The sequence below is a fragment of the Ixodes scapularis genome, unplaced genomic scaffold, assembly GCF_016920785.2.
Source record: "Ixodes scapularis isolate PalLabHiFi unplaced genomic scaffold, ASM1692078v2 PGA_scaffold11__112_contigs__length_91849675, whole genome shotgun sequence".
Lineage (NCBI taxonomy): Eukaryota > Metazoa > Arthropoda > Arachnida > Ixodida > Ixodidae > Ixodes > Ixodes scapularis.
The window spans coordinates 12878220-12891621 of record NW_024609837.1 but is presented as its reverse complement, the minus strand read 5'-3'; the positions used below and the strand labels follow the sequence as shown (position 1 = coordinate 12891621).

The 13402-nt window shown below is 44.4% G+C and overlaps 1 protein-coding gene across 2 annotated transcripts in view; it reads right to left on the bottom strand.

The window, feature by feature from the left end:
• The window catches only part of LOC8051327 (juvenile hormone acid O-methyltransferase), a 46347-nt gene extending 33259 nt beyond the window's left edge, over positions 1-13088 (bottom strand). For both annotated transcript variants that reach the window (XM_040206335.3, XM_040206334.1), the window contains exon 1: positions 12954-13088. In XM_040206335.3, the coding sequence (XP_040062269.1) occupies positions 12954-13073 (120 nt within the window). In that variant the 5' untranslated portion in view covers positions 13074-13088. The remainder of the gene's footprint in view (positions 1-12953) is intronic.
• Between the last annotated feature and the right edge of the window lie 314 nt (positions 13089-13402).

The following is a 13402-nucleotide window of genomic DNA, read 5'->3' as shown; positions in this document are numbered from 1 at the left end:
ACTTTCCTAATGTCTGCGTTTAACTTATTCCTTATCTTTTTTTTTATATATTCGTGTAACACACACTCATCTCTTGTTTTGATAAAAGTATAATGTATACAGAGTTTATTTCGTCGATTTATTTTTTTGATGCATATCATGGAGTAATCCATGTTTTTCTTGTTCCAATTTTCTTGTGTTTTTAACATTTCGAAAGGGAAACGCTTCGCCATAACATGCTTTAATCCGAGTTATAAAAATGTCGTATCATATACTGGGATTGCCTTGACTGTATAAATCATCCCAATTAATGTTTGATACGCGGTTATACAGCTTGGTTATATTGGCAGAATTGATACTCCTAGAAGCTGTGACAGCTACGGAGTACTTTGCGTCACTTCGTTTTCAACGACAAGGAAGAATGCAATATATATTGTTAAATGGTCACTGACCGGGACAGGAGAACATTCCAGAGATTGTTTCACTTGGTAGGTTACTTGTGATACATAAATCAATTATGGCCACACTAGCCCGAGTTATTCTTGTCGGTCCAGTAATAACGTTACTGCACTCGAATGATTCAATAGTATCAAGGGACTGTCGGCAGAGCGGATGCAAGCCCGATAGATCGATATTAAAGTCCTCTATTAGTATGATTCGTAAATTCAATGAGGTCGCATGCTCCAAAAGTTTAACTACGTAATTCATAAATTCAGATATTGCCCCAGAAGGTGGCCGACATAGAGCAGCCACCTGGAATACGTCACATGTGGAAACAATCGATTCATAGTCCCTAGTTACATGTGAGAACTCGGACATAACACTGTACCCCTAAGCTATTACGAAAATATAATGAAACGCCCCCAACCTTTTTGTTTGTTTGATTTGAATACCCCGTCGCTCTTATAGCCACCAAAACTAACTTGATCACTAGTATTAGAAACCCAAGTTTCCGTGAAAGCTAAAACGTCGAAACTATAATTCAGGAAGTTCAAAAACATAGCAACGTCATCATGTTTATTTACAATACTCCTAGCATTCAAATAACAAACATAACTTTTTTAAGAAACGATGCATTATTTTGCAGAAGTTGTTTCAATGTATCCTGGTTATAGTACAGGGATATGAATGTTGTGTCAGCCATTTTACATTATTTTCCAAGATCATCCACGGATTCAATTTTATTAGCGCGCTGGCTTTCCGCCTTTCGTACAAACACCGTTCCGTTTTTCTGCCATGTAAACGTGTTCCCTTGTTCACGAACCTTTGTTTTCGTCATCCACAGTCTTTTTTTTCTTTTTCTTTTTTTTTTTTCTTTTTTTTTTTTTTTGGGGGGGGGGGGGGCAGTGGAATTATTAAAGAAACTTAGCCAGCCACTGATCACGCATCACCCGCGACAGAAAGCATACCAAGATTACCGGAATCTTTTGTGGCTTGGGTGGCAGCGTATGTAGGCCACTTAGATCATTTTCTGCCAGTTCACTCAGCTCCAGTTTTCTTGCGATTTCATGCACTTAGCAGATTTTCATTTTCGCTCCGTGGTAGTCCGTGTATTTCAAAGCTCTGCCGTCGGCTATACTGTTCTAGGCTGTTTACCTGTTGTTTTAATTTCTTTACTTCCTCGGAGTTGCCCTGCGTCTCGACATTCAAAACTCGTTTTTTGAGGTGGAAAATCTCTTTAGACTGCTCCTTCCTTTGCGCGAGCGCCTGATCGTACTTATCGGACAGTTCTTGAACTTTCTTTTCAATCGAGACATTATCTTTCACCGACATCAACGAGTCCACCTTTTCTTGTATGGTTACCAGATTGCCCAGTTTGCTGTTCATTTCAACCAGCAGTTTTCCGAAGTCAGGCTCAAGCTCTCGTTTGCCTTTGCTCTGCTCCTGCGCAGTCGAGCTTTCGAGTGCGACCCCACGTCGAGCATCTCCACGTTTTTTCGCAGCGGAGCTGTTAAGGGCTAGTTTCCCCAGTATCATGTCGCCAGCAAACAAATGATGACACAAAATCTGGACAACTACAGCCATCTATAGGCAACGGCGGCAACCTTTCCAGTCTTTCCACTCTGGCTTGCTGACTTGCGGCCGGCCATTACTTCATTGCCACCATAGTACAGCTTCGATGGTCTTCTTCACCAGAGTGGAAAGGCTGAAAGCTTTTTGTTTGTTTTTTTGCATTCTTTGGGTTTAAACGTGATTTCGCTGACACCTGAGAAAAACCCAGGGGATAAGCATACTCGCAATAAAAAAACATTTAGAAAACATGCCATCGTTTGGAAGCGACTCATGGCACAGCACGCACAAATCGGAGTCAGGCAGTTCGCCGTCGGTCATGGAACACAAAACTTGAACACTTTTTCACGGAAGCAGAAGCAGCAGCAGCAGCAGCGGCGGCAAGGAAATGAGCTACAGAATCGTAAATATAAATCACCAACCTGTAAAATGCGATGACAGGGTTTAGCGGACGCTCTCTTTGCCGCCACTGCTACTGAGCGAATGAACTACTATTCTCGCTTTCCGGAGATAAAGTCTGAGAAGCACGACAGCGCAAGCTGTTATCGAGGTGCTCAAGAGCATGTTTGATCGCCATGGAATTCCACAACGGGTGAGGTCCGACAGCGGTCCGCAATTCTCATATCGGGAGTTTGCATCCTTCGCGACTTGCTATGGTTTCGAGCATGTGACAAGCAGACCCCACTTCGCGAAATCGAATAGAGAGGCAGAAAGAATTATCCGGACAGTAAAAGACGTACCTCTTCCGGAAGGCAAAGGATCCTCATCTGGCTCTTTTCAGCTACAGGGACGCAGCGGGAGTGAACGGCTACAGTCCTGCCCAGTTATAATTGGGAAGGCAGCGGAGAACTCGAGTTCCCACGAGGAAGGAACAGCTCAGTCTAAACTGGCCTTCAAGAGATAAGGTCGAGAGATGTAGCCTACAAGGAACGACATACTGCAGCTGTAACCGACATCACGCGGTGAGGGACGTACCGTCACCTCGAGCCGGTGAGTAAGTCTGAATGAGACCTGAACAATTGCGGGCTACAATGTTGAGCCCTGCTCAGAGACCACGGTGTTACGTTGTCAAAACTGAACGTGGTGTCGTTTTTCAACCAAACCGCTGCCACCTTGTGCGTTTCGGTGAGGGAAAACAACCTAAGAATCTACTCGAGCCAGCGCAGCACGTTCACGTTCTTGATTCACCTCGGCAACCTGCAAACCCGACAGAGCCGCAGCGACCGGCCACGGAACTGGCCAAAGTCCCAAGGGACAGCGATGGCGTTGTGAGAACTCGCAGAGGCCGACGTGTAATTCCGCCGGCTCGTTTGAATTTGCGAACTTAAATTTTTGCGAACTGCCTCCACGTTATATATCCTTCTTAAAGGGTAACTGCAAAGAAAAAAAAGTTTTTTTTCTTTGCAGTTACCCTTTAAAGGGGGAAGATGAATAGGTTTCCACCTTTTGTCTGTGTGAATTATCTGCTTAAAGTCTGAGGCGCGCCCTGTCTTTGTAAATAGTTAGTTGATCCTCGGGATTAAAGTTTTCCTGTTTGCTCTTCGATACGTGTCGGCCATGGCCTCGCTCACTCCGCCCATGCCTTCACGGCACGGGCCCTCAGAGCATCGAACAATTTTAGGTTGAGCAATGAAAGTGTTTCGGCACTTTCATTACTCACAGATGTCGTCAATTTCAAGTAAGAAAGGAAGCCAGGCGATGTTTGTAGGCGAGAAGGGGACACACCATGGCTGTTGTACCGAGATCAACAGCTTATAAACACGTCCGTCGTGCGACACAGCTGAGCGGCCAACACTAAAATAGTAACTAATTTATTTGACTTTTTTCTAGTCAGTAGATCCTGAAGTTGCTCCGTGCTCATGTGCAGTCGTCATGCATGAGGCCACAACACTGGTTAAGTTGTGCTTTCTAAGGACTAAAATGGTCACGTCCCCTGCAATAAAGTCTAAGCTGAAAATAGAACACTAAAAGTTCAGATGCACGTAAGAGTCCTGGAGAAACATCTTAATTTAAAGCTGCTTGGTCTTACATGCACTTATAGCAAACTCGTATGTTTTACATATGTAAGTGGGCTTGCCTCGAGTTTTTCGGACCTTAATTTTCATATAGAGCTCAAAATTTTCTGGGCCTCCTCTTCACCGTGATAGTGCATATAGTTTTTTTTTTTTTATTATTAGTACAGTTTCACTGTTTGAAATATTGCAGATGGCTGAAAGCCTGTGTTTTGTTGATTGTCACTGCATACGTTCATAACACTGCTTGCAGCATCTCCGAAAGGTAATTTACGGTATGCTTTAGAATTGTTTTTATATAGATATCAGTATAGTACCAATTGATAAATTTGGCTATTTGCGAGTGCAACAGTGGACTGTTGCGTTCACACTGCTGCGAGTTTCAAGTTATACATTAAGTTAAAAGTTCAAGCGCAGATGTTTCTGGTCGCCCAGCACATACTGCAAGATCACAAACGTTCTCAGTGTGGTGGTGAGCTTTTGTGACAGTTTCTTGAAATGATTTGCCTACTTTTTTGCCCTGCAGTATTGTCAACAACTTAGAAACGCATGCGCGTCTACTTACCTGCAAAACACTGGAAGAGCCAATCTCTGCGATCTACGAAATCAGCACAGCGAATGATGAGGCGGAACATCCGTTTAGACCTAAAAATGAAGTCGGCGCTGTGGCATTACGCAATGCAAATCATCGTACTTGCATTGCGTAATGCCACAGCGCCGACTTAATTTTGAGGTCTAAACAGATTTTCAGCCTCATCATTCGCTGACCTGATTTCGCAGATCGCAGAGATTGGCTCTTCGAGTGTGTTGCGGGTAAGTAGACGCGTAGGTATTTCTTAGAGTGTAGGAAAATGCCACAGTTACTTAATACTGTTTTGCAGCTATGCCTGATGCAGCTTTGCAAGGATCTGCTTTGCCAGAGGGGTGTTCGCTTCGACCTGTGCGTTATATTTGAGCGTAAACATTCACCACAGTGACAGCCATCATAGAAGGGGGAAAAACCGATTGATGTAACAGCGACAATCTTCACTGTCTTGTTTTGCAGCTCCTTCGGCTGTCCCGTCGCATCGTACAGCACAGCCTCCCTGTGTGTTGCCACAGCGCCTCAGTAATTGTGTGGAGCACGTACCCTTCTGAATAATAGCAAAAAAAAAAAAAAATATATATATATATATATATATTTTCCACTTCAGGTGCGCCTGCTCCGCGGACACATCTCTTTCTGGCACTGAAGGTAGTGGATAAACCCGTAAAACGACATGTTTATCAATGATACTCGTAATAAAGCTTTATTAGTTTCAAACAAGACCATTCCGTGTTCTCAATTTATAAGCCGTTATACAAAACGGAACGTTTTAAATCCGCCGCTGCTCGAAGTCACGACTTTTAACGAAGGAAAAATACAGGACGTCTCGAGGCCGGTGGCCTCTTTCTCAGCTGTTTTGGGAAGAAGAAAGCTGTAAAAGAGGGCACCGTCCTCGAAAGGTCGTGCCTTTTTCTTTTGTTAAATGTCGCGAATTCAAGCAGCGCCGGGTTTCAGAGGTTCCATTTTGAATTATATTACACGTAAAACCTTGGTGTCACGCTACGACGTATTGTCACGTGACGTCTGAATGCGACGTGACGTCACACGGCCACGTGACGTCATGACTCATGGCATATCACGTGACTCAGGTGTCTTCTGACGTCATTATAAGTCGCGTAACGTCACTGTGCTCAGCTGACGCCAGGGAGCAGGTGACGTGATGCGCGCCGTGACGTCAGGGTCATGTGGAGCGGCGCGACGTTAATGTGGAGCGTTTTGGCGGAGTGCCGAAAATGGCTCGCGTCGATGTGGAGCGCGGTCGACGGCGCGAAACCCGTGAAGTGTCCCACTAACTGCTACCGCAGTAAACCGAAACCTTAAACGCCCCAACTATGGCAAATATTTCTGCTTGAAAACGTGTCTCGAGAAGACAAGGCGCTCATATTGGCTACGGTATACATAGGACAATTAAGAGAGCACAATTATACCAGCTAGCATGGCACCGACATGAACATTTTTGTCAGAAGGCCGGTGACCGAGCCGTAAACTATGAAGAGCAAACCTGACTTCTCGAGAGTGTGCTAAGCCCAGCTGAAATACATATCCTTTCTTTCCCGTCGTTTTTGTTTTCTGCTTTATTCATTATTTTCGTAATGGAGGTCTCAGAATTGGCTTTGCAGTTTGAAACATGCATCTGAGAAGAATGTGCTTCAATTCGGTATCCTAATGTCAACATTCGACCTCCTAACAATAAATGCACTAATCCTAAATGTTTTTTTTTGTGTGTGGGTGTGTGTGTGTGTGTGTGATTTGGGTGTTGTCATGTTTTCCGAAGCCTGGTATGCAGAATATAGTAGTGTTTTAAGATTGCCTTTGTACAAATGCTTCTCCTTTTCTGAATCGCTCGGAAAGCCAAGGAGGTGGTGTATCAATATTAACGAAATCCTTGAGTTGTTGGCTAGGTTTATCGTCATCACTAAAGACTATGACGCCTCGTCACTGCAAACTAAGAACGATGTTCTATCTGTTGCCTACCTTCCCATACTGGCGCACTGTTGGCGGCTTCTCTGAATTTTCTGGGAGCTCTTTTTGTCTACGCAAATAAAAATTAGCTGAATATTATATGTGGTGGTAATTTTAACGTAAACAAGTTAAATGGTGCTGCTTCAAAGATCATGCCGCACATCTGTTTTTCAGTCGTCATTTTTCCCACGAACAATAATAAATCAGTGGAATAGGCTGCCCGAACCTGTGGTTTCGGCTTCGGATGAAACGTTCGATTGTCTTTTAAGTCGTTACTTACACGAGAATGATCCATGACTAATTTGTTGTTTTGCATTGTGCTGATGTTAGCAGCTTACAGTAGATACGTGCATATCCATAACAACCCTGAGACGAAGGAAAAAAAAAAAAAAAAAAAAAACGGACAGTACAACGAAGTCCGTTTTTTTTTTTTTATGTTTCCTTCGTCTCAGGGTTATTATGGATACCATTCACCAGCTCGCCTGTGTTTTTTACCTTTCTTCACTAAAGATACGTGCATGTTGCGTTCAAATGTTGTTTTTTGTGTGTGTGTGTGTGTGTGGGTGTGATTGCGCATTGTATTACTTGTAGCAGATGTCACCATGCATTGATATTTTTTGCACCTCCATTTGTGTATTTTTTGTGTAAACATGTAAGTTACCCCCCTGCAATATTGCCCCCAGGGCGAAATGTAGGTAACGAATAAATAAATAAAATAAACTGGAAAACAACATCAGAAACCTTGATTGATTCGTTCATAACAAATTACAAATAACAGAGTGCGAGATCTGGAGTTGTAAGTTATGACCTTCGTGATAATTGTCGAACTTTTATGTGTATTGAAATCAATCATACAAATATAGAAAATGCCAGTTACTTCATTGTCAGTATTCACAGTAATATGATGGACAATTTGGAAGGGTTTGCGAAAAATGTAGATAATACGAATTGAGATGATATTTTTGGAAAAGAAGATCTTAATGGGCTACATATTTTCTTTTTAGAGCGATTTCAAAATCTCTATGAATCACTTTCTTTATAAATTAATTAAAAAACTCATTAGGAAGCCACGGGTTAATTTACTCGGGAGAGTAATCGTAAAACAAATATGCTTTATCAAAAGCTGGAGTGTAACAATGTTGCCCGCACCTGACCGTGGCGTGCAGCGAGTTCGGACCTCAACGGGTCACGATACTCCGAGGAAGATAGTCGCGATAATTAGTGGACTTTGGTCAAGAACTGTATCAGCAGATCTGAAACATTGTGTTCGTTCGTTGACCTATACGGCGAGTTTTCCCCATCGCAGTTCTGACTCGCCGACATCGGAACATGTCACACGGGCTCGGGTTATTTTATCTTTGTGTTCGGGTCATAGGAAATGTTTCTGTGCACTTGCATCTCCAGAAAACAACAATGACCCTGACCCGAGCTTCCCCTCCCCTACCTGCGTACTAAGAAATACAACGAAAAAATAGTAAGCGTGCAGGGGAGCTGGTGAAGGTTATACCACGATAAATTCTACTCCAGAGCATGTTAAGAAAAGGGAAGCAACAATAGCTGAAGAGACCGAAAAACAGAAACAAGACGACAACGTCACATTGTCCCTATCTTTGTGTTTTTCCAACTGTTTGATTATACTGCTTCCAAAAGTAATAGCATTACTCATGTGATTACTTCCTGATCAATGAATTCAAATTAGTACAAAATGAATCCAAAAGTAATCGCTTACAGGTGATCTTATTATTTTATTGAGTACCGCACAAATCAGGCGAGGTATAAAAATGCAGAGAACGGCGCAACTTTACATTTAGGTTGTTCCAACGGAGTTCGCTTTCCGCTTCCATTCGTCCAGTATTCCTTTCTAACCCAGTCATCTTGTCTTAAGGTGCGTCTCGGTCGGAAAGCAAGGACGCCCCTACCACCCTGTGCTGCAGTCTTTATAAGATAGATGGGGGGTTCTGGCCGGGCACTGTTAATAGTAGACATATAAAGAGAAAGATATGTGACAGAGGATAGGAGGGGAACGACTTTTCGACCAAACGGTCTTCTTCGGGTATACGGAAGCAGTGTTTTGTTTGTTTTATTATATTATATACAGAGTGATATTGTTTAGTTGAAACTTAATTTTATTAAAAAAGAATGTAGATTGTTAGCTGAATGCCGTCTTTGCTGGATGTGCGACGGGAGAAATAGAAAGAATGTTACAATAAATATTAACAAAAAAAAAATATCGCTCCAGTGCCCAAACATTGCTTGAAACGTATCTGGGCAGTGTAACGTGAAATTAGCTTGGTGACGTAACGAGCAAAGGAATCAGCAGCGGCAGTTCATTACATTTAAGGGTGAGTAGATTGTAACTGCAATTAATAGGGAGTTTTAGAATAACGTGGCTGCTCTGCCTGGGCTACGTGCCTGCTCAAAGGTGTGTTTGGCAATCGGGTGGTAACTAATCTCCGAAATGTCGGAGGCTGTTTTCTTGATCTCGTTTGCATGTTCCCTTACCCGATCGTTTCGGCATCGGCCTGTCTGTCCGATGTATTTAGCACTGCAGGACATGGGAATCAAATATACGCACTCTTTGCAGCAGGTTACATAATTGGTCTGGTGCTTTTTCTGGCAAGGCGTCGCTGGACCGGGGTTGTTAACTTTTCTACAAATAGAAGTTATAATTTGAACTTGCACGAAAATATTACGTTGGTGTTGAAGCCGAGCGCAATAGATTTCAGGCGACGTGAGGTGTTATGTATGTAAGGGGTGCATGCGAAGCGTGACTTAGGAGGGAGGGGTTTGGACTTGTGCCCCGCGACAAGTCTTTTGATTGTTGTTTCAATCAGGTCTCTCGGGTATCCTGCCCATTTTTTACATTCCTCGAGTGTGAACTGTTAAAAGGAAGAACGGGCTCAGAGGACCTCTGCTGGTGAGCCCAGCAGATACCTTTGCTAGCCGGGACCAACCTGAGATCGAGGGACTGTAAGCCCTCAAGGGAGGGGGTCTCTTTGGTGAACGTGAGCCCATGGGAGTTCTTCTGGAACACGCTCTCTGTGGAGTCGTAGATGGTGGAGTGTAGGATGAGATAATCGTCAACATAATGAAAAACCTTCGCATCGGGGAAATTCTCGTTGAAGGTCCAACTGAACTTTGGCGTCAACATAAAACAGGTAAATTTCGCTGAGGGCGGGAGCCAAGCAAGACCCGATACAAACGCCGGCTTCTTGTAAGTACACTTTACCCTCATATTCAACAAGCGTTGATTGGAGATATACAGTTGTGTCAATTCGAGGAATGAGGACAGCGAGACGCCACATGAATTTTGAAAGCCTATGACACCTGTCTCGTGGATGGCGTCAGAAATGAACCCCAGGAGGGTCTTCACGTTTAGGCTACAGTAGAGATCTACAACATCGAGCGAGAACGCTCTTACAGCTTCAGTGCCGGCGTGCATCCCGTCCAACACGGGAAGGAGATCTTCCGAATTTCTTAGTCTGAAAGGTACGTTGGGGGAGCTCTAACGTGCCAAGATGTTTCTGCAGAAACTTCGCCAAAGGCCTCTGCCAAGCCTATCCAAGTATATTAGTCGCCTTATAAAGGCAGGATACCCGAGAGACCAGATTGAAACAACAATCAAAAGACTTGTCGTGGGGGCACAAGTCCAAACCCCTCCAACCTAAGTCACGCTTCGCCCAGGCATTCCCTACATACACAACACCTCATATCGCCTGAAATCTATTGCGCTCGGCTTCAACACCAACGTAGTATTTTCGTGCAAGTTCAAATTAGCTTCTATTTGTAGAAAAGTCAACAACCCCAGTCCAGCACCCCCTTGCCAGGAGAAGCGCTAGACCAATTATGTAACCTGCTGCAAAGAGTGCGTGTATTCGGTTCCCATGTCCTGCGGTGCTAAATACATAAGGCAGACAGGCCGATGGCTGAACGATCGGGTGAGGAAACAGGCAAACGAGATCAAGAAAGCAGCCTTCGACACTTCGGAGATCAGTTACCATCCGATAGCCAAACACACCTCTGAGTGCAGCGAACCCTGTTCGGCCGACCTTCCTTCGACCACCATGATTGGAGGTCACGCCTCAAGATACGGACGAGAGATCACGGAGGCCTTCGCCATGCACCACAGTCAAAACAACTTCGGGTCCAGGAGGGAGATAAACTTTCTGGGGCCAGAGCTGACGTCCCTCGTTTCCGCGGCTCCAAGCGATTAGATGTCACCTTCACGGGATCGTCCTTCAATCTCTTGCCTGAACACCCTCTCCCATCGCTTTCCCCCCCTTTCCAGTCAACACCTCCTAGAACAGAAGGCCGCAGCGCTCCGAGTCGTTACGTCACAATGTCGGAGAAGGAAGTCCATAGCGCAACTACGTGAGAAAAATTTCTGGGCATCGGCGTGAAAAAAACATTGCTTGTCGGGCGGCGGGGGGTGTTCCTCAGCGTTTATCCGACATTAGCATATGTCTTAAAAGCGCAGTATTGTACAATTTATTATATATATATAATATAAACATAATATTCAACGCGCTACGGTTGAAAGTACCGATTTTATATTTATGATTATCCCCGTAACCGCGAAACTACGTGCAATCCCCCCACACTTTTCGAATGAACCGGTCCGCTGGGGCGTTTTCTTCCCTCGTACGGGCTCCGATTCTGGTAAATTTACATTGCGTGTGAGCTGCTGACTGTCTAAAAATGAACGCTGAGACTTTCAGAAGGGGAGGGAACCGAAAAAAATCCAGTCATCGCCGCAGGGGGCGCACGCGAGCAAGAGATGGGTCGAGGACGCTAAGCCTCCCACACTGCTGCCGCTGCTCTCGTGTGTGTGTGCGTGCGTGCGTGTGTGTGTGTGGCTGGGGGTGGAAAGGGGGGGGGGGTTCTTTTATCCTTCCCGTCTTTTCTTGGTCGTCACCGCAGTCTCGGGTAGTTTTTTCGTGTTCGCTTGATACTACGGCATTTACGTGGATTCGCGGAACAAGTCCTGCTACGGTTTGAGGGACATGTGTGGCAACTAGCCAACGGTCGATTACCGCTCTCTTTCGACAGAGAGAGACTTGAAGTTTGTGCTCAGATGTTCTCGTCACGGATATTGTAGGACGTATGGATATGATCGACAGGTGAGAAACAGCTTATTTACGGGCTTTCTTGGTCATGTGAGACTTGAGTAAAGTGCTGCAGTCGGGATTTTTTGTTTTTGTTTTTGCTTTTCGTGATAGAATGGCATCTTGTTCGTCGTTATCCGTGTGCGGTTGCGTCGGCATTTGTAAATTTGCGTGGTAATATTGTAGTTTTCACTGGAAGGTGGATAACAAGTTTGTGTGATTATACAAAGTGCGTTGTTTATGCTTACGTGTTTATTTATACTAATGTTATTTTAATGCATTTACCGCTTTTATACTGGAATCTTAACTGTATTAAGGTAATAGTATTATTATATACAAAATAAGATATTTTGTTCTAAGGCCAGCTCGAGCCCCTAGGGAGAAGTAAATTAGTTGAATGTAATTAGTAAGTTTAGTACCCCTGCCACACGGAAAAGTTGATATATATATTATCATTAAATGATATGGGACTTAATTAGCTTGCGGTCTTGAGTGATTATACGAGCGTCGCAAGCTGATTTGTCGACCCCATAATGCCATTCGATCGAAATTACATTGCTTTTCCCATGTGGCCGGGGTATGATGCAAGAATTCAGTGACTGCACGCGATAACATCGCTTACATGATCGTAAGTGACATTTGTCTAGCCGTGTCCGCGTTGACTACGTCTACCTGATTTTTAACTGTGATCTGTTTTGATGTGTCCAATCACTGCGTGTCTCGCCATTTTGTCGAACTATTTCTGCGTAAACTATGCATTCCTACAGCAATAATTGCGTGATTCAATGTTTTCGACTTAAAACAATCACATTTTTCTCTAGACGTCTTATACGCATACTTCGTGCCATTTCGTAACGAATATTTAGCGGTGTAATAAAATGTTTTCGAGACCCCTTGCTATGTGCAGCTTTCATTTTAGCTAATAATACACGCGTATGTGACTAAAAGCACGTTACGACGGTCGATCCACGCGCGTTGCCTTCGCTTCGACGCGCGCCCCCGATGGCCTTCCCTCGCGACGTCACGAGAAGAGAGCTACGGCCTTCACTTCTATGAGGTGTTGTTCCAGTGTAGCGTCTTTCACCCTCCCCTCCTTCACCTATATATGCAAAACTTCGGGTCAATAAATGTTGTTGCTAGTTGGAAGTCTTCGTTGTCCGTCCCCCTATCTTCCTCGTGTTTAATTACTGTGCTACAATCTTCAGAACCTAGGCTGTTTCGTAGTCACCACAAATAGGACTTTGATGGGGTGGTCTGCAGAAGTGCGTGGTACACTCGAATTAATGCAGACAGTCTTACCTTGGTGACGATTGACCGCACACACGCTCTTGGTGTGAAGATGCAGAATGGGATAATTTTCTCTACCCCTCCGTGGCAGCGACTTCGGAAAATTCGAGCCGTGCTCGGAACCGCAGCCATTCTCAATACTGCGTGCCGCGGAGATACTTGCGATAATTCGGAACGCGAGTCGAGCCAGGCAGATTACAACAGCAAATCCGAGACGGTGTTTTTGTTTGCGCACATGTCGTCGGCCAGTCCATTGTGTGAGTTCCGATCACTGGTTCCTCCAGGCGCTTGGGGTATTTTATTCACGTGAAAAGTGTTTTGTCTTGTTAGGGGGCGGCGGTGGTGCTACAGATTTGTGAAGCCATAAAGTGATGCCGATGATTAAGTCGATGCTGATTGAGTGAGAGGTGATGACGTAACATCCCCCGAGCTTGACGTTGATTGGCTGGTGATTGTGCAAC